Here is a 22,258-nt window from a genome sequence, read left to right as displayed (position 1 = left end):
CACCATCACATGTTATGTAGACCACAAGGAAGTCTTTTACATTTAGAAAAAAATCATAATATGACCCCTTTGGTGCGCCATTTGTATGAAAAAAGACCTGAATAGACCGGTGCGCTCTATGGTCCAGAAAATATGGTACATTGCGCCATCCGGAGCGTATCAGAGAGCCCGCTGGTCACTAAACACTGCATGAATGTCGCGGCGGAGTGCATCAAATACACAAAATTTCCCCAAAATTATACTTTGACAAAATAAAAGCATATTTTCTTGTTGGTTTATGAGCTGGAGTATGTTTAAAACTATTATTAAACATATTATTTAGGTTTATTTTGTCACTGCATGGCGCCTGTTGTTTTGTTGTCTGTACTCTCTCTATATACGGCTGTGGTACGAACATCCCTCCCTCCCCCTCATTGGAAAAGCCGTAGCTATCTCTAAGAGATATGACACAACCTTTAATTAGCGTCCTCCATGACACCGCAGGCTGAGATCTCATCAGTGGACCTTTAGTGAGAACACAACCTTCCCTCTGCAGGCGGGCCCCCGGGGTGGGAGCCCTCGTGCCCCCTCCCCCGTTTCTACGACATCGGGGCTGCCTGGCAACACCGAGTTACCCAATAATGAGCAAGATGGTTGGGGGTGGCGGCGGGGTGGGTACTTCGATGTTCCTCTCAACTGAACCAAACGCATCCAGCATGAACGTCTTCTGGGTCTTCTTAGAGCTCGGGGTGAAAGGGAGGGGAACAAAATTCCATTCCCTTGGACCCTCAGAACACGTCCTCAAGTCTACGGATCACATGGAAAAACTTTGTGTCTCCAATTATTAGTTGCGCTTTAATTGAACTCCTTCAAATCATACAAAGTGGCTTTGATAAGGAATAAGTTCCAATAAAATGGCTAGCAACATTTTATTTTTATTTGTAGCTCTCACTGGACAATTTATTAGGTACGCAATACACAAAAAAGTTACGAATTTGAATGATTGAGCAACAAAAGAATCGTACAGTGGGTATGGGTTAGTGTTCGCCTCGTCCCTCACTTTTAACCTCTTAAGGCCCAAGCTTTTTGTTTACATGCTTTTTTTTAGAGATGTCCAATAATATCTACCGATATTATCGGCCGATAAATGCCTTAAAATGTAATATCGGAAATTATCGGTATCAGGTTTTTTTTTATCGGTATCGTTTTTTGTTTTTTTTTGTTGTTTTTTTTTGTTTTTTTTTAATTAAATCAACATAAAAAACACAAGATACACTTACAATTAGTGCACCAACCCAAAAAACCTCCCTCCCCATTTACACTCATTCACACAAAAGGGTTGTTTCTTTCTGCTATTAATATTCTGGTTCCTACATTATATATCAATATATATCAATACAGTCTGCAAGGGATACAGTCCGTAAGCACACATGATTGTGCGTGCTGCTGGTCCACTAATAGTACTAACCTTTAACAGTTAATTTTACTAATTGTCATTAATTACTAGCTTCTATGTAACTGTTTTTATATTGTTTTACTTTCTTTTTTATTCAAGAAAATGTTTTTAATTTATTTATCTTATTTTATAAAAAAAAATTTTAAAAGTACCTTATCTTCACGATACCTGGTTGTCCAAATTAGGCATAAAAATGTGCTAATTCCACGACTGCATATATCGGTTGATATTGGTATCGGTTGATATCGGTATCGGTAATTAAAGAGTTGGACAATATCGGAATATCGGATATCGGCAAAAAGCCATTATCGGACATTCCTACTTTTTTTATTTCTCTTTGCTATTTGGGTTTATTGGACCCTAATTTTGCAGATGATTTGGTCCTGATGGCTTCATCTGGCCAGGATCTTCAGCTCTCACTGGATCGGTTCGCAGCTGAGTGTGAAGCGACTGGGATGAGAATCAGCACCTCCAAGTCCGAGTCCATGGTTCTCGCCCGGAAAAGGGTGGAGTGCCATCTCCGGGTTGGGGAGGAGATCTTGCCCCAAGTGGAGGAGTTCAAGTACCTCGGAGTCTTGTTCACGAGTGAGGGAAGAGTGGATCGTGAGATCGACAGGCGGATCGGTGCGGCGTCTTCAGTAATGCGGACGCTGTATCGATCCGTTGTGGTGAAGAAGGAGCTGAGCCGGAAGGCAAAGCTCTCAATTTACCGGTCGATCTACGTTCCCATCCTCACCTATGGTCATGAGCTTTGGGTTATGACCGAAAGGACAAGATCACGGGTACAAGCGGCCGAAATGAGTTTCCTCCGCCGGGTGGCGGGGCTCTCCCTTAGAGATAGGGTGAGAAGCTCTGTCATCCGGGGGGAGCTCAAAGTAAAGCCGCTGCTCCTCCACATCGAGAGGAGCCAGATGAGGTGGTTCGGGCATCTGGTCAGGATGCCACCCGAGCGCCTCCCTAAGGAGGTGTTTAGGGCATGTCCGACCGGTAGGAGGCCACGAGGAAGACCCAGGACACGTTGGGAAGACTATGTCTCCCGGCTGGCCTGGGAACGCCTCGGGATCCCCCGGGAGGAGCTGGACGAAGTGGCTGGGGAGAGGGAAGTCTGGGCTTCCCTGCTTAGGCTGCTGCCCCCGCGACCCGACCTCGGATAAGCGGAAGAAGATGGATGGATGGATGGATGGACCCTAATTAGAATAAAAACTAAGAATCATCTTTTTATATGATGTACGTCCATAAGGAACAAACGTATACTTCATGTTTAGTGACATGCTAATTCTTATTTTTACACTTTTTTTTTTCAAAATTCCATTGTATATTATACTCTTCTGAAACCACCAGATAGCAGTATAAGTGTCCACATAAGCGGCTATAAGACCCCCATTCAGTAGTGTAGACAATTTTGGAAATAAGCGCTAAAAGGTGCTGTCCACGCATGTGGCCACTCAGGCCTTTAGAGGTTAAAGCGTGATAAGACCTGATAAGTCCAAAAAAGAAAGAGATGATGCAGTATTATCTGCTCACAGATGCTACCTGGTGGTTGTTTAAGCACACTGCAGCTAGCTAGTCCTGGATAGTCCCACTCCTTAAAGTAGCAGTAAGGTGGACAAACAAGTTGACTTTATATGCTTATTTGTGTTTTATTGTATCCATTAAACCATATCCAATAGTATTTACAATCCACAAAGTCTGTGAAAATACCATGTAAAATGTCACAAAATGACTCAAATTCAGTCGGCCATTTTTAATATTCCGCTCCGAACCCCTTCGGGAGTTTCCGTAGATCCTACATCACAGTAGTAATGCTTCTGCACTCTGACCATATTATCAGATCAGTCATATTAGAAATACGCACAAATTGGAAAGAGTTGCGCTGTTTATCATTTACATTCCTTATGTAAGACAAAAACACATATGCTTGGCTTTTTTTATTCATTCTAAATTGTAAATAAATAGCTAACAATTGAGTCAACTTATCGAGGATCCTCTATTGCGCTCATTATACTCTCTAAAAATATCCAAAAAACGCCAACAATACTCCTTTTACATGTCGTGACCTGAAAATTAACCAAACATGTTCGATATTGTTCTTATAAGCATCAACACAGACGGACTATTTTGGCGGCGCATTGATAGCAATGAGCTAATGCTAGCTTACACTGCTATGGTTGACACACTGAGCCGGCATCTGCTTCTTCTTCATCTCAAACTTGCTAAAAGCAAATTCTATATAATAATTAATGCACCTCTCACCTGGTAGTAGGCAAATGTGGCCATGGACTGATAGTCTGGTCGACTTTCACATCCTAGAGATGGCGAAAAAGACATAAAAAGATGCTTGTTGCAGGAACTATTTTTAACCCTTTGTGAGGATTGCGATTGAATCTTCATCGAAACGGAATTATGTGCCGTCGGTCGGCATCCCAGCAAGAGTGGAAATATTACAGTAAGTGTTTGTTTTATTTTAGTTATTGTTAGTTTGTATGTTTAGCACCTAGCAATACTGCGGATGCTATATTGTCACAATGAAACTGCATCCATCACTCGGCTTCTAAAACGTATTGCTCATCCTCTTTGTGTTCGGGCTCAAAAATATAAGGTTCTGGATCATAATTTGTTCCCAAAGTAATCATTGTTGGCTTTCACCAAGTCTGCTTGATTAGCATTGTTGTTGATGGGGAAAGGATCTGTGGTTCCTAACGCTACGACACAGATCAGGTGACTGGTTTGCTCATTAACTCTCAAAATGGTGCGTGAATCTCTAAGTGAGATTGATACTATTCTGATCATATCTTGTTATTCACAAACTTTGGAAGTCTTCTGGTGTCATAAATCAGATTTATATGATAATAGTTTCAATATAGAGGTAACTTGTTTTTCCACTCTACTGGTACTTTCATACAAAAATACAACCTTACTGTATATAGTTGTGATGTTTGCGGACTCGCTCAATGGCAGATGTCATTAATTGGATGCTGTGTATTTTTTGGCTTAATTCAGCCTTTTCAAACATAACAAATGTTAAATGAAGCAAATATATCCATACTACAGTAGTATTGGCTCCCAAATTACAACAAACCAAACCCAATTCAGTAACGTGGACACTGATTGGTTCAGCTTCAAGCAGCATTTCTATATTGGGTGAAAGGATTGTCAAAGTGACGATTGTGGGTGTTATTTCATGTTTAGAGGGCTCTCTTGATGTTAAAAAAAAACCTATTTAGAAGGTCGTAAACATGTTTTTATGTTGTAGATATGAAAATATTTGATTTGTGATTAATAATTCCTATTGCATTTACATGGTTAAGCCCGGAACCAGTCAACTGCAATAAACAAGTGTTTACTGTACTTAAATGAAGTTTTACTTCTTATAAGTGTCTCACTATGTTATGTCATGAAGTTACACTAATGATGTTATTATTATTACAAATTATCAAAATCAGGCATAATTATCTTTGTCTTTTTTGAACTGTGGAAATTGTTTTTCAGTTAAGGATGGGTACCTTTAATATTTGAACCGATATGGTACCAATTCCCAGTCCTTAAACCGTACCAATTTTCGATTCCATTGTATGTGGTCATATGTTTATAAATGTTAATTGTTTAACAATAAAACCTTATTTTTGATTGCAACCTTTAAGAGTGTGCTGATAAAAATGTCCAGTTGTTATATATATTTTTTTCTTACACAGTCTCATTTGCAAGTATGCATTCATTTCAGTTTTGTCATAGGTGTGTTGTTGCAGTCAGGAAGTTGTCTTTGCCATTAAGTTGAATGTGCCATCTTGTCTGGTGTTGAGTCCTACAAAGTGTTTATACTGTAAATATTGTACTTAATACATTGTTTGATAATACTATTAAATAGTGCTTGATAGTAACGTGCATCTTAGTTGTGGTTTTCATTGCCAAAATTGGAGGTTGAAATCGCTATGTAAAATAAATAGCATGTGTATTGTATATTCAATGTAAATTAGCATGGAGCTAGCGCATTTTTATAAATGGAGCCTTACTTTTGAGTACTTTCACTTGCTTGCCAAGTGTCGCCACCGGACGTGACGTCACATGTATTCAAATATGGTATCGTATGACTTTATGGGAATCTGCACTTGGTAGTACTAACACAATTTAGTCAGTACCGAATTCACTACCCATCCTTAAAATCAGACTGTGTACCTAATCAAGTGGCTTTTTCATAAAACGTGTGTTTTGGCATCATATATACTTTATACTAATAATCCCAAAAGCTGCAAAGAAAATGCAATAAATGAACTCCTAACTTCTCATTACTGCTAAGTGCTTTAGAGCAACTCAACTTCAAATTAAACGGCAATTTGTAAAGCGTGCGTTGATTGTTGTGCAGCGTTCAGCCGAGCTTTATGATGGTTATTATTATCATTCCGACCGATTGAATCTATAATTGTGTTGTAGTTTGCCAAAGTCTCCCTGGACTTCTTGGTGTAATCTTGTTTATATTTCAAATCAATCGCATCGTATAGATCCTTGGTACACAAGGCGGTACTCGGAGAGGCGTGGAAGGCAAGGCCGCCGTGCTCGTTACTGTACAAATATAGTGTGTGTGTTTATGGACGTAATCCCCAAATGCATATTCATTCTTATTATGCATATAAAGCATGGTAAATCATTTTAATATTGACCGTCTGATCTTCCGCTGGTGCGTCACCAGGAACAAAAGACTTTGGAGTTGATGGATGAAGAGTGGCCTCTCATGATGATCACTGATTATTGATCTTTGATCACATGGTAGACGGCGTAGAGCAAGAATGGGCCTACGTCCCAACCCTGGACCGTACAGTAGCTAAGGCTGTATTTTTGCCTCATTCCTGTGAGAATCCTGCATGTGACTGAATCATTAAGAATTGATTGATTGATTGATTGATTGAGACTTTTATTAGTAGATTGCACAGTGAAGTACATATTCCGTACAATTGACCACTAAATGGTAACACCCCAATAAGTTTTTCAACTTGTTTAAGTCGGGGTCCACTTAAATTGATTCATGATACAGATATATACTATCATCATAATATATTCGTCACACAAGATAATCATCAGAGTATATACATTGAATTATTTACATTATTTACTTGTGGGATGAGGAGAGGGGGGTAGGTTTGGTTGACATCAACACTTCAGTCATCAACAATTGCATCATCAGAGAAATGGACATTGAAACAGTGTAGGACTGACTTGGTAGGGTATGTACAGCAAGTAGTGGACATAGAGAGAGAGATCAGAAAGCATAACAAAAAGTATCTACATTTGATTAATTACATTTGATTATTAACTATCCGGTTAGTTTAGGGTTGAAGTTGCCTGGAGGTGTTCTTTTAGTGCGGTTTTGAAGGAGGATAGAGATGCCCTTTCCTTTACACCTGTTGGGAGTGCATTCCCAGGAGTAAGACTATCCAGGACTATCTGCAGTATGCTCAAACAACCACCAGGTAGCATCTGTGAGCAGATAATACTGATAATACATATAATCGTTTTTTTGCTTTGGGACTTATCAGGTCGGTAGTGCATTCTTCACACACACTTCAAAGTAGCAGTAGAGTGGAAAAACAAGTTGTCTTTATATGCTTATTTGTGGTTCATTGTATCCGTTAAACCATATCCAGTTGTATTTACAATCTGCAAATATGTGAAAATACCGTCTTAAAAGGCCAGAAATTCGGTCGGCCATTTTGAATATTCGGCTCCAAACTTCTTTGCTTCCGCACTCTGACCATGTTATCGGATCAGTCATGCTGGAAATACGCAAAACTTGTAAAAAGATGTGCTGTTTATCATTCACAATTAGAGATGTCCGATAATATTGGCCTGCCGATATTATAGGCCGATAAATGCGTTAAAATGTAATATCGGAAATGATCGGTATCGGTTTTTTTATTATCGGTATCGGTTTTTTTAGTTTTTTTTATTTAGGTTTTTTTTTTATTAAATCAACATAAAGAACACAAGATACACTTACAATTAGTGCACTAACCCCAAAAACCTCCCTCCCCCATTTACACTCATTCACACAAAAGGGTTGTTTCTTTCTGCTATTAATATTCTGGTTCCCACATTATATATCAATATATATCAATACAGTCTGCAAGGGATACAGTCCGTAAGCACACATGATTGTGCGTGCTGCTGGTCCACTAATAGTACTAACCTTTAACAGTTAATTTTACTCATTTTCATTAATTACTAGTTTCTATGTAACTGTTTTTTATATTGTTTTACTTTCTTTTTTATTCAAGAAAATGTTTTTAATTTATTTATCTCATTTTATATATTTTTTTAAAAAGTACCTTATCTTTACCATACCTGGTTGTCCAAATTAGGCATAATAATGTGTTAATTCCACGACTGCATATATCGGTTGATATCGGTATCAGTTGATATCGGTATCGGTGATTAAAGAGTTGGACAATATCCGAATATCGGGTATCGGAAAAAAGCCATTATCGGACAACGCTATTCACAATCCTTATGTAAGACAATAACACGTATGCTTGGCTTTATTTATGCATTTGAAATCGTAAATAAATAGCTAACAGTTGAGTCAACAGATCGAAGGTCCTCTATTGCACTCATTATACTCTCTAAAAAAAATCCAGAAACTGCCAACAATACTCCATTTCCATGTCATGACCTGAAAATGAACCAAATATGAGTGATATTGTTATTATAAGCGCTAACGCAGACTGACTATTTTAGCGACGCATTGATAGCAGTGAGCTAATGCTAGCTTACGCTGCTATTGTTGACACACTAAGCCGACGGCTACTCCTGCTTCGTCTCAAACTTGCTAAAAGTAAATTCTAGATTATAATTCACGCATCTCTCACCTGCTAGTAGACAAATGTGGCCATGGACCGACAGGTTCGTCCACTTTCACGTCCTCCGAGATGGCAAAAAAGACACACAATGACACGAGTTGCAGCAACTTTTTTTAAACCCTTTGTGAGGATTCTGATTTATTCTTCACCAAAAATATGTGATCCGTCCCTGCGAGAGTGGAAATATTACATCAAGTGTTTGTTTTATCATTCTTTGTTATGGTTAGTTTGCAGAGGTGGGTAGAGTAGCCAGAAATTGTACTCAAGTAAGAGTACTGTTACTTTAGAGATTTATTACTCAAGTAAAAGTAATGAGTAGTCACCCAAATATTTACTTGAGTAAAAGTAAAAAGTATATTGTGAAAAAACTACTCAAGTACTGAGTAACTGATGAGTAACATACACACACATATCATATATATATATATATATATATATATATATATATATATATATACACACATATACATATGTATATATATATATATATATATATATATATATATATATATATACACACACACATATACATATGTGTATGTATATATATATATATATATATATATATATATATATATATATATATATATATATATATATATATATACACATATATATATATACATACATTGATATATACAGTATATAATTTATATTTATTTATTTTGCCGTTTTTGTTTACATGTTAAAGGTGTTTTAATGAATATACATGCTTGTTTAACACATATAGATTCCTTTCTTTCATGAAGACAAGAATATAAGTTGGTGTATGACCTGATTCTGATGACTTGCATTGATTGGAATCAGACAGTAGTGATGGTAACGTCCACGTTTTCAAATGGAGGAGAAAAAAAGTTCCTCCTTTCTGTCTAATACCACATGAAAGTGGTTGGTTTTTGGCATCTTATTTGTCCAGCTTCCATATTCGTTTTTATACACTTTACAAGAAATACATTGGCGGCAAATTCCGTAGCTTGCTTGTTTGCGCTGGCTTTCGGAGACTCTTATTTTGAAAGCGCAGGCGCGATGGAGCGGCACTTTTATTGTGAAGACAGGAACTGTGCAGTCAGTCTTTAGGCTTTTGACGGGATGTACGGTTGAAATAAAAAAGGGTCTTTTTTCCTTCACACTTTTGATTGATTGATTGGAACTTTTATTAGTAGATTGCACAGTACAGTACATATTCCGTACAATTGACCACTAAATGGTAACACCCGAATACGTTTTTCAACTTGTTTAAGTCAGGTCATGTGACCCCTAGCTCTGTTTGATTGGTCCAACGTCACCAGTGACTGCATCTGATTGGTGGAACGGAGTGAACGTCACCAGTGACTGAATTTGTTGAAACGCAGGCACTATGAAAGTCTGTCTGACAGACCAAAACAAACAAAGTGTGCATTAACAGATCGATAAAAATTAGTAGCGAGTAGCGAGCTGAATGTAGATAAAAGTAGCGGAGTAAAAGTAGCGGAGTAAAAGTAGCGTTTCTTCTCTATAAATATACTCAAGTAAAAGTAAAAGTATGTTGCATTAAAACTACTCTTAGAAGTACAATTTATCCCAAAAGTTACTCAAGTAGATGTAACGGAGTAAATGTAGTGCGTTACTACCCACCTCTGTTAGTTTGTATGTTTACCTGCTCAGTGGCCTTGTGGTTAGAGTTTCCGCCCTGAGACTGGAAGGTCGTGAGTTCAAACCCCGGCCGAGTCATACCAAAGACTATAACAATGGGACCCATTGCCTCCCTGCTTGGCACTCAGCATCAAGGGTTGGAATTGGGGGTTAAATCCCTAAAATGATTCCAGAGCGCGGGCACCGCTGCTGCTCACTGCTCCCCTCACCACACTTATTGTGTGTGTGACTATCGTTGGGACTTTAACTTAACTTTGCCTTACCACCTAGTAATGCTGCTCATCCTATCGTGTTTCAATAAAGCTGCATCCAGGTAGCAGTCAGCTTCTAAAACTTATTGCTCATCCTCTTTGTGTTGGGGCTCAAAAATATAAGGTTCTGGATCATATTTTTCCCCAAAGTAATCGTTGTTGGGTCTCACAAAGTCTGCTTGATTAGCATTGTTGTTGATCGGGAAGAGAGGTTCCTAGCGCGACGTCGGGCGATCACGTGATTTCTTCATTGACTCTCAAAATGTAATATATGTGAGATTGATACTATTTTGATCATATCTATATAAGTGTTTTAGTGTCATAAATCCGACATAAATGATAATAGCGTCAATGTAGAGGCAACTTGTTTTTTCCACTATACTGGTACTTTGTGTTTGCGTAGTACCAACACGCCAGCCGACATGTTCAGCTTGTGCTTCTAAGACGGCGATGGCGGCGGTCGTGAGGATCGTGGTTAGGATTATTCCAGGGTTGCCACGACGATGTAGCGATTGTACACAACAAAGAATGATGATGACAACAACGAAGAACAATTGTTTGGTGAACTCCTTAGTCGTGGATCGTGTGTGTGTGTGTGTGTGTGTGTGTGTGTGTGTGTGTGTGTGTGTGTGTGTGTGTGTGTGTGTGTGTGTGTGTGTGTGTGTGTGTGTGTGTGTGTGTGTGTGAGGGCTTTGATTTGGCATGACAAAAAGAAACGGCACCACAGAGAACATTCCGGCAGTGCTCTTTGAAGAGAGCGATCTAACTGTGCTCATTTGAATTATTAACTGCCTGCGCGAGACACAAAAGTGCGGGGAAGACGACGAGGCGGGATGATGGATTCCAGAGCGGATTGTGTTGATGCTCGCTGAGACGCTCGGTCAGGTTGAGACAAAAGACACTTTGTTGGTCCTCAGACACACACACACACACACACACACACACACACGCACACAGCGATGTGTGATCTTCAGGTATCGACGATTGATACTGTTGGTGTGTTGGAAACAGATTTTGTTGGACTTCTGTTTCTGGTGCAGTTTAGGACCTTAAAGCTACTTCTAGAACAAACTGCTGATGATAAACTTATTAATGCTCACGCACGTCAAATAAAGTCCTGTTTTTCCACCAAGTGGTCCGGTCCAGTTGTAGATTCTGGTCGTGTTGTGTGTACATCATATTGTGGACCCCTTAGTGCCCCAGGGAATCGATACCAGTACTCAAAGGTTCCAAATTCCAGTACTTTTGTGTGTCTTAAGGTTTTCATCAAATCAATTATTTTGAAATGTAACATTTAGCAGTGAGCTGATGATAATAACTGTTGTCCAGTTGTTATATTATTTTTTTTTTTACACTTCTAAGTAGAGATGTCTGATAATATCGGCCTGCCGATATTATCGGCCGATAAATGCATTAAAATGTAATATCGGAAATTATCGGTATCGTTTTTTTTATTGTCGGTATCAGTTTTTTTTATTAGGGCCCGCAATGGCCCATTGCAAAAGGACTCCCACAGGGAGTCCTTATGCAATGGGACATAAGGACCTATTGTTATTCTAAGGTTTTATTATTATTCTTTATTATTTATTATTATTATTATTATTCTTCCGCCGCCTCTTTAAACACTAATTTGACCCACTCAACATGCTTCAAAACTCACCATATTTGACACACTCATCAGGACCTGCGAAAATTGTCTTTTGATGAAAAAACCTAACCCCAAAAATCAAAATTGCGCTCTAGCGCCCCCTAGAAAAAATAAAAAACAGACTGCCTGTAACTCCCACTAGGAAGGTCGGAGAGACATGAAACAAAAACCTCTATGTAGGTCTGACTTAGACCTAGTTCTCATAATTGTATGTCTTCGGGCAAAAATCAACAGGAAGTTGGCAATTCCCCCTTCAAGACTAAAAAGTACTAAAAACAGTCACTTTTGCCTCTTTGAGCTGCAATTTGACCCCATTAACATGCTTCAAAACTCACCAAACTGAACGCACACATCAGGACTGGCTAAAACTGTGATCTAATGAAAAAACCTAACCCCAAATCTAAAAATTGTGCTCTACAGCAATTTTTTAATAAAACGAACAAAAAACTGCTCCTCGGAAGAAAAAGAATACAAAACTGCCTGTAACTCCCACTGGGAAGGTCGGAGAGACATGAAACGAAAACCTCTCCGTAGGTCTCACTTAGACCTACATTTCATAAATTGACAACCCCCAGCAAAAATATACAGGAAGTTTGCTATTCCCCCTTCAACACAACATTTTTGTAAAAACCCGTCACCTTTCTTCAAACATTATCTCCTCTGAGCGCATTTGTTGTTTCGGCTTCAAACTTACACAGGAGAGAGATTCAACCCTTCTGATTAAAAGTTGGTGAAAGAGTTGTGATACCTGCTCCGGTTTTGATTTTATGACCCTTCAAAGACCCGCTGCACTGATGCTCCTGCGGTGCTGTTTTTTTAAGATGGCTGCTCAAAAGCAGGAAGCACCAACGTGCCCACACAATGCAGACAAGGTAGGTACACTAGACAAAAGTCTTGGGACACTTCAGACTAAAAGTAGACAAAAGTATTGGGACACTTAGGACTAGCACCTGCCAAATACGCGGGCCTGTCCAACGCTGCTTGCAGCTTTAATTTTATTTTTTATTTGTTTTATTAAATCAACATAAAAAACACAAGATACACTTACAATTAGTGCACCAACCCAAAAAACCTCCTTCCCCCATTTACACCCATTCACACTCATTCACACAAAAGGGTTGTTTCTTTCTGTTATTAATATTCTGCTTCCTACGTTATATATCAATATATATCAATACAGTCTGCAAGGGATACAGTCCGTAAGCACACATGATTGTGCGTGCTGCTGGGCCACTAATAGTACTAAACTTTAACAGTTACTTTTACTCATTTTCATTAATTACTAGTTTCTTTGTAACTGTTTTTATATTGTTTTACTTTTTTTTTTTATTCAAGAAAATGTTTTTTATTTATTTATCGTATTTTATGAATTAAAAAAAAAAAGTACCTTTTCTTCACCATACCTGGTTGTCCAAATTAGGCATAATAATGTGTTAATTCCACGACTGCATATATCGGTTGATATCGGTATCTGTTGATATCGGTATCGGTAATTAAAGAGTTGGACAATATCGGGATATCGGATATCGGCAAAAAGCCATTATCGGACATCCTTACTTCTAAGTATCATTTGCAAATATGTATTCATTTCAGTTTGTCCTAGATGTGTTGCTGTAGTCAGGAAGTAGTCTTTGCCATTAAGTTGAATGTGCCACTTTTGTCTTTTGTTGAGTTCTACAAAGTGTTTACACCACAGGTGTCAAATTCAAGGCCCGGGGGCCAAATCTGGCCCGCCACATATATTTTATGTGGCCCGCAAAGGCATGGAAATAGTATGCGTTAATAAAATGCTTAATCTTTTCTTGCTAAATATACTTGTTCTTTCCCTTTTGACATTGTTATGGGTTATACTTGTATAGCGCTTTTCTACCTTCAAGGTACTCAAAGCGCTTTGACACTATTTCCACATTCACCCATTCGCCATGTAAAATCGCTAATGGTAATCAATAGCATGTGTATGGCATATCCAATTAGCATCGAGCCAGCACATTTTGAAAAGTGGAGCATTACTTTTGAGTATTTTCTATCAGGAATGCTTGCTTTGTTGGCTCGTAAAGCTACTGCATTTTAATGTTGGTCATTATGGTTGTACTTGGAGAGCCAGGTTTTTGGTGAAAAAGTTTGTGAACTACTGACTTATTACACGCCAGCTATTTTACTGTAACGTGCATCTTATTTGTAGTTTTCATTACCAAATTTGGAGGTGTGGAAATCGCCATGTAAAATTGCTAATGCTAATCAGTAGCATGTACAGTATATGGCATATCTAATGTCAATTAGCATCGAGCTAGGGCATTTTCAAAAGTGGGGCCTTACTTTTGAACGTTATTTCTTAAGGCACACTTGCTTTGTTGGCTTGTGAAGTACAACATTAAATCAGTGATTCTCACTCCAGTGGTATGCTAAATAATTACCTAATTAGATATTCAAACACAGTGTCACTGTTCAAACTGTGTGTAATGTTACAGTGGCCAACACTATTAAATATATTTGGTAAATAAAACCTCTGCCTTGTTTTTAGTGAATACTTAGGCCTACTACGCTACCGTATTTTAATATTGGTTGTTTTGGTGGTACTTGGAGAGCCAAATGTTTTCTGAGGTGGTACTTTGTGAAAAAGCTTACTTATCACACACCAGTTATTTGACTGTAACATGCATCTTATTTGTAGTTTTCATCAACAAATCTGGAGGTGTGGAAATTGCCATGTAAAATTGCTAATGCTAATCAGTAGCATGTATATGGCATATCCTATGTAAATTAGCATTGAGCTGGCACATTTTGAAAAGTATAGCCTTACTTTTGAAGGCTTTCTATCAGGCATGCTTTCCTTTTTGGCATATAAACTAACAACATTTCTACAAATACGCCTGTTTCCCCACCAAGTGCTTGAATCGGACGGTATTAAAATATGGTACCGTTTTATATTAGGTGAATTAGTACCCAATAGTAATGATGGAATCCGGTCAGTACCTGTAAAAATACACTGTAAAAACATGAGTGGTAGATTTTTACACAAAAAAAATAAAATAGCAGCTCGGTCACCACAATTTTACTGTAAAAATTATTATTTCACCCTTTTTAAAATGTACAGTAATCAAGTGTAAAAAAAAACACTGTAAATTTTACCAAAAAACTGGTTTGGTCCAAGCTAACGTTCTCAGGTCTTGGAAATCGAGCGTGGACACGGAGTACACACGCAACCCTGCCACGTTTACGACATATTGATCTTCTGTTTATGGTTGCGGCACACAAAAGGTGTCGCCATGGTTACGGTGTCAGCCATGCGCTTGTGGCTGGGGGGTGGGCGTGTTCGATATTCAGCACGTAAACAAATGAAGACCCAAACGTATCAATGGATGGAATTTCAACTGATATTTCCAGTAGAATCCAAAAGTTGAAGAAGACAAAACAAAATATATTTAAGTGAAAGTACAAGAAGTACAGTATGGATGATAGTAAAGATAGAAAAGTAGAAAATAAGAGTAAAATATATTTTACTGGTAGAAGAAATACACCTAAGTTTGTGTTTTGTCGTATAGAAACTAGTGTTGTCCTGATACCAATGTGTTGGTACCGGTACCAAAATGTACTTGATACTTTTTGATACTTTTCAAAATAAAGCCCACCACAAAATTTTTTTGTAATTGCCTTAGTTTTAAGAGACAATCTTATGAAACATTAAATATACTGCAATTAATGAACAATTTTGTCATGCAATAAGATACATAAAATAAGAAGATACTAGAAAACTTGTCTTTTAGTAGTAAGTAAGCAAACAAAAGCTCCTAATTACCGTATTTTCCGCACTATAAGGCGCACCGGATTATAAGGCGCACCTTCAATGAATGGCCTATTCTAAAACTTTGTTCATATATAAGGCGCACCGCATTATAAGGCGCACAGAATAGACGCTACAGTAGAGGCTGGGGTTACGTTATGCATCCCGTAGTTGCGAGACCTGTTGTGGCTCAATATTGGTCCATATATAAGGCACACCGGATTATAAGGCGCACTGTCAGCTTTTGAGAAAATTGGAGGTTTTTAGGTGCGCCTTATAGTGCGGAAAATACGGTAGTCTGCTGACATATGCAGTAACATATTGTGTCATTTAACTTTCTATAGTTTTGTCAAAATTATGAGACGAGCTGTAGAAAATGGATTATTAGTCTACTTGTTCATTTACTGTTAACATCTGCTTACTTTCTCTTTTAACATATTATATCTACACTTCTGTTAAAATGTAATAATCACGTATTCTTCTGTTGTTTGATACTTTACATTAGTTTTGGATGATACCACCAATGTGGGTATCAATTCGATACCAAGTAGTTACAGGATCACACATTGGTCATATTCAAAGTCCTCATGTGTCCAGGGACATATTTCCTGAGTTTATAAACATAATATGAATTTGAAAAAAAACGAAAGAAGATGTGATGCCAAAAAATATAGATGTAATCATTGTAGTATCGATGAGATACGCTCCTGTACTTGGTATCATTACAGTGGATGTTAGGTATAGATCCACCAATGGCGTTTGTTTACATTTTGACGCCGGCGAGATACGGTGTGTAGTGAAGCATGTTTAGCTATTCTTCATCCTGCAGGGATGATACTTGTATTCTTCTGTTGTTTGAATACTTTACATACGTTTTGGCAGACACTCCAAATTTGGGCATCAATGCGATACCAGTGACAGGATCATACATTGGTTTCCGGGGAAGTATTTCTATGAACAAAAGATTTTGTGATGATAAAAAAAAGTGCTCATGCACTTGGTATCGTTACAGTCGATATACGTACAGATCCACTCGTTTGTTTACATTCAGGAGTGCTAGCTTGCTGTTAGCGGTTAGCTATTGTATCCTCCTACGGTGTGTGTAGTGAAGCATGTAGATGATACTTGTAAGGAACGTATTTTATTTGTCACTATTGAGGCGAGGATTAGTGATTTAGAAGTAGCTAAAACGCTGTGAAGGGACGTTAGCCGCTCGATCGTTATGTTCTATACCGCTTCTGTGTTTAGCACTTCACCTTTATTGTTAGTTGTGAAGCCAAAATACGTCCAGTCGCTGTTTCCCCTTGTAAGTGCTCTGTGTGTGTCACCACGGCACTGAAAACAAAAACTATTTTTCAAAGGCAATGTGGTACCTTTTTTAATTCATCAGTACAGCAGTACTTTACTAGTACAACCTTCATGGTAGTATTCGTGATCTGCGACTGCAAATCGATCATCCAGCTGACGTTCTTCTCGTTTTGTCGTCCTTGGCGATGTCATTTTTGATGGTCCTGGCGTCGAGTTCCCGTTAGTTGAGGACAAAGTTCGGATCAGCGCCGAGGCGGTCCGGACTTCTGAAGGCGGCGGACATGCCACTGGAGCTCAACTCTGCTTCAAGGCGTGCTCGGTCTTCACGTAGCCGGTCCTCGGCCTGTAGGCGGCGTACGGCGTGCGCGTCCTTGAGCGCCCAGCCGAGAGGCGCCTTGGCACGGGCGGGGGGTGGAGGCTGCAATTAAAAGGCGGCGTGCGAGCTAATGCCTGGGATCAGCTGGTCTAATGTCATTCCTGTTCGCTCTGGTATTCAGTCTCTCCTTTGATGTGAGAACCCACCAGGGACTTCATCAGCACCCCCCCACTGCTCTTATACACCCCCATCCCAAACTACCCAACCCCCTGTCGGCACGGCAACCCCTCCTCCTCCTCCTCCTCCTCCTCCGCTCACACGGAACCTCCCCTTCTGTGTCTGAAGGCTTTTGTTGGCTTTTAGCGAGCTGAAAGTAAACAGAGTGGCGGCGCGGAGAGGGCGATCACAGAGAGAGAAAGAGAGAGAGAGAGAGAGAGCGTGAACATTGTCTTCGCCGCCCTCCTCCACTAGACGCGCACACGCGCCAGAGAGGACAGGACGTTTAAAGGAAGACGAGAGAGTCGAGTCCGAGGGTCTCTGCTGTAAATGCGCAAAGTGTCCCGCCCCCCCACGCTCAGCTCCATGGCCAACTCCGGCTGTCTGCTGCTCTCCGGTACCGGGATGCTACCTCACTCGCTCCAGTGCCCCCCCGCCTTCCTCTACCTGCCCGAGGTAAGACCCTTCACCCCCCCCGCCTCGCTCGCCACCCTCTCCCTCGCCCGTACGTGTTGGCACGCTGCCCGCTTTGTGTCTTCCCCCCCACACCTAACCTTTCACCTTTCACCCTGCCTCTAGTGGCAGCATGGAGGACGTGAAGAGGAGGAACTGATTGGAGGAGGGGGGGGGGGGGGTCCTCATCACTCATTACTGTCCTGCTCTTCATCTTCATCCTTTCTGCTCTTCATCTTCACTTTCTGCTCTTCATCTTCACTTTCTGCTCTTCATCCATTCTGCTCTTCATCCTTTATACTCTTCATTCTTTCTGCTCTTCATTCTTTATACGCTTCATCCTTTCTGCTCTTCATCTTCACTTTCTGCTCTTCATCCTTTATACTCTTCATCCTTTATACTCTTCATTCTTTCTGCTCTTCATCCTTTATACTCTTCATCCTTTCTGCTCTTCATCTTCACTTTCTGCTCTTCATCCTTTATACTCTTCATCCTTTATACTCTTCATTATTTCTGCTCTTCATCTTCACTTTCTGCTCTTCATCCTTTATACTCTTCATCCTTTCTGCTCTTCATCCTTTATACTCTTCATCCTTTCTGCTCTTCATCTTCACTTTCTGCTCTTCATCCTTTATACTCTTCATCCGTTCTGCTCTTCATCTTCACTTGCTACTCTTCATCTTCACTTTCTACTCATCATCTTCTGCTCTTCGTCTTCACTTTCGGCTCTTCGTCCTTTATACTCTTCATCATTTTCTGCTCTTCATCCTATCCTTCCACACTCTTCATCCATTCTGCTCTTCATCCTTTTTACTCTTTATCGTCACTTTCTGCTCTTCATTCTTTATAGTCTTCATCACTTTCTGCTCTTCATCCTTTATAGTCTTCATCACTTTCTGCTCTTCATCTTCACTTTCTACTCTTCATCCGTTCTGCTCTTCATCCTTTCTACTCTTCATCCTTTCTGCTCTTCATCCTTCCTGCTCTTCATCGTCACTTACTGCTCTTCATATTCACTTTCTACTCTTCATCTTCACTTTCTGCTCTTCAACCTTTCTGCTCTTGTTCTTCACGTTCTGCTCTTTTTCACTTTCTGCTCTTCATCTTCACTTGCTACTCTTCTTCTTCACTTTCTCCTCTTCATCCTTTCTGCTCTTCATCTTCAATTGCTACTCTTCTTCATTACTTTCTTCTCTTCATCCTTCTGCTCTTCATCTTCTGCTCTTCATCCGTTCTACTCTTCATCCTTTCTGCTCTTCATCTTCACTTGCTGCTCTTCATCTTCACTTTCTGCTCTTCATCTACATCCTTTCTGCTCTTCAGCTTCAATTTCTGCTCTTCATTCTTTCTGAAACCTTCCGAAATGACTTTTTGGAACTTGTTGTTATCCCAAATGTTCTAAACAAGATGTCCCAATTTTACAAGCGTTTTACCTGAGCTGAACCCCCCCACCCCCATCTCACTCACCCGCACACACACACACACACACACACACACACACACACGCACGCACACACACACACACACATAGACCTTTGCAATATGGACTCATTATCACTCTTCAATTCCAACTATCTGTGTTGATGTTTTTAATCCGATGATTTAATTATTCATGTATGTATTTACTGTAATGTGTCCATACTGTAAGTGCCTAGAAAGGCGCCTTATAAGCGAAATGTAATATTACTATTATTATTATTACTATTACACACACTGGGGTTTATGGAAGAGGTTCCTTCACGATGCAAAGTCAGTAAATGACAAAAAAGTCGCCAAAAAGATTGTTTCCTGCGTAAACAACACACACAAAAATGTTAACATAATACTTTAATCTCATAAACAAATTGCCAATCGCACTTTTCCATGTGAAATCCAATCAAACTGGAAATAATCAAACGCGTGTGTGCGTGTGTTTATTGCACAACATCTTCTTCCTCATCCTCCTCTTCCTCTTCATGTGTTCACCCCCACCATGGTGGTTATGGCCCCCCTCCCCCACCCCACCCATCTGCCCCCAGAGCCCCCCGGCCCCGCTCTACATACATTTTAATGTGGCTGTAAATTAAGACGAGCGATGTAACGAGAAAGCGTTTTCTCCGTTTGTGTGATGAGAAAAATATTTCTTCTTTGTCGTCTTTATTTCTTTGAGTTGTTTATGAGATCCTCATATAAAAAAAAAAATCATTAATTCCATTTTAAAACGGTGTTTCCACTTTTTAGTCTTTTCTTTTTCTGTCTTTGCTGATGATCTCTGATGTCCATGAGTGTGAATAGGTGTGTGTACGTGTGTATATGAGTGTATATTTGTGTATATATGAGTGTGTATATGTATGTATATGTGTGTGTGTGTGTGTGTATATGTATGTATATGTACAGTATGTATAGGTGTGTAAACGTGTGTATATGAGTGTATACATGTGTATATATGAGTGTGTATATGAGGGTATATATATGTGTGTATAGGTGTGTAAACGTGTGTATATGATTGTATATGTGTGTATATGAGAGTATATATGTGTGTATATGTATGTATAGCTGTGTACATGTGTGTATATGAGTGTATATGTGTGTATCATGTGTATATGTGTGTATATGTATGTATATGTTTGTATACGTGTGTATAAGTGTGTGTGTTTTACTTCAATGAGTGTGAAGAGGGGTCTAACTTCCTGTTGGTCATGTTCCCGAGCAGCGTGGCGTCTTTTTGATGCAGCGTTTCAGCAGCTTTAGTTGTTTTTTTCTGTGAATGGTGCAAATGTGTGAGAGGAAACAACCCTCTGAGTCACGGCGTTCCCCAGCAGCCACCCCCCCCCTCCCCTCCCCTCCTCTCCTCTCCTCTCCTCTCCTCTCCTCCCTGCATCCTTCCTAGGATGTCGCCTGTGTACAAACCCCCCCCCCCCCGCCCCCCCTCCCATGGTGCATTGCTGCCATAGAGAGCAAAGTAGATTACATTTGTGTCGCACTTTCTCTGCATTTCAAAGGAAGTTTGCCATTATTAGTAGTAGTAGTAGTACTTTATGCTGTTATATATGTATTTTATTATAATTTTGTATGCACTATTACTATTTTATTATTGTTATTAATATTTGTATTATGAATATGATTCATTTGTTATTATTAGTATATTACTGTTATTATTATTTAATATTTTATAATTGCATGATTTACTTTTACTATTTTACTATTGCTATTATTATTATTGTTACCATTTTATAATTGAAATGTATTCAGTTGTATTATTTGTATTATTATTATTATTACTGCTATTATTTATTTACCATTTTATTATTTTTATTTCATTATAAATAAATTACACTTATTTATTTATTTATTTTTACTATTTTATTATTTCAGTATTGTTGTTTTGTTATTTCTGTTTGACTATTTTTTTTATTATTTAGATGATCTTTTTTTATTGCTAATAGTTTTTCCATGGTGACGAGGGTGCTGTTGATCACATGACATAAATCGGGGACGTCCGTGTCCTCGTCCTCGCTCAGTGTTGCGCAGGATGACGTCACACGTCTTCTTCTGCACTTTAAGGAGCGACGGAGGTCAGAGGTCGAGTCTCTTCGCCATTTGTTGGCGCCGGCGTTATTTAGGACGCGAGGGTGCGGCACAGTTAGTTCGTGTAGCTGCGTGCCCTGTTTGACAGGCGTAAAGGAGTTGCGCAAGCCAAGAGGGCGTCGGCGGTCGGTGGCGTCTTGACGACGACGGCCTCATGTCCAAATGCCTTCTCATACGTCCTAATTAGATTTGTCTGATCGTAATTATTGATTACTGTTTGACATCAGGCGGGTTTCGAACGCCTTCCTCACAATTCTGATGCTCGGGTTTGAAGGCGAGGGAGATCGTTGGGATTACACAACCCCCCCCTCGGGCCTTAAACCCGCCTCCCAAAGCGCCGCCGTTGGCAGCGATGTCAGATACGGAAGGATCCAGGTTGGCGGTCTCGCGGGGCCTAAGCACGGAGAGGCGTGCCTTTCCTGGGGGGGTAATTATGGCGGGCCGAGCTGCGCTATTGACAGCCGTAAATGGAGACGGCGTGTCCACCTGGGGAGGACTAATAGGTTTGTGTCCCTTCGCAGGATCTCGTTAGGTCCGTGCGGGCGCGTCCGAGATGAGTTTGAGAAATGAGCCTTTGCCTCGCCGCGCCCTCACATGGGACTCGTGTGGAGCGCCTACCCCCCCCCCCCCCCCCCCCCCCCCCCCCCCCCCCCCCCCCCCCCCCCCCCCCCCCCCCCCCCCCCCCGGGGTGACTGCTAACACTTTGGAACTGCGTTCTATTTCCAGAGTCGAGTTCTGGCCAAGTTGTGGCATACTTTATGGCACACTTTACATATTCAACACATGCCGAATAATACACCGCT

The 22,258-nt window shown here is 39.9% G+C and overlaps 1 protein-coding gene across 8 annotated transcripts in view; it reads left to right on the top strand.

The window, feature by feature from the left end:
- The window catches only part of LOC133620178 (RNA binding protein fox-1 homolog 3-like), a 1,135,173-nt gene that overhangs the window by 813,549 nt on the left and 299,366 nt on the right, over positions 1 to 22,258 (top strand). For 2 of the 8 annotated variants that reach the window (XM_072915953.1, XM_061981454.2), the window contains exon 1: positions 12,390 to 17,891. The exons of the other annotated variants lie outside the window; for them this stretch is intronic. In XM_072915953.1, coding sequence (XP_072772054.1) covers positions 17,766 to 17,891 — 126 coding nt within the window. In that variant the 5' untranslated portion in view covers positions 12,390 to 17,765. Of the gene's footprint in view, positions 1 to 12,389; positions 17,892 to 22,258 lie in introns of those variants that run through there. 8 annotated transcript variants of the gene reach the window in all.

Source organism: Nerophis lumbriciformis, linkage group LG24 (assembly GCF_033978685.3).
Source record: "Nerophis lumbriciformis linkage group LG24, RoL_Nlum_v2.1, whole genome shotgun sequence".
NCBI classification, from domain to species: Eukaryota; Metazoa; Chordata; class Actinopteri; order Syngnathiformes; family Syngnathidae; genus Nerophis; species Nerophis lumbriciformis.
The sequence above is the reverse complement of the archived record's forward strand: the minus strand, read 5'-3'. Positions and strand labels throughout refer to the sequence as shown.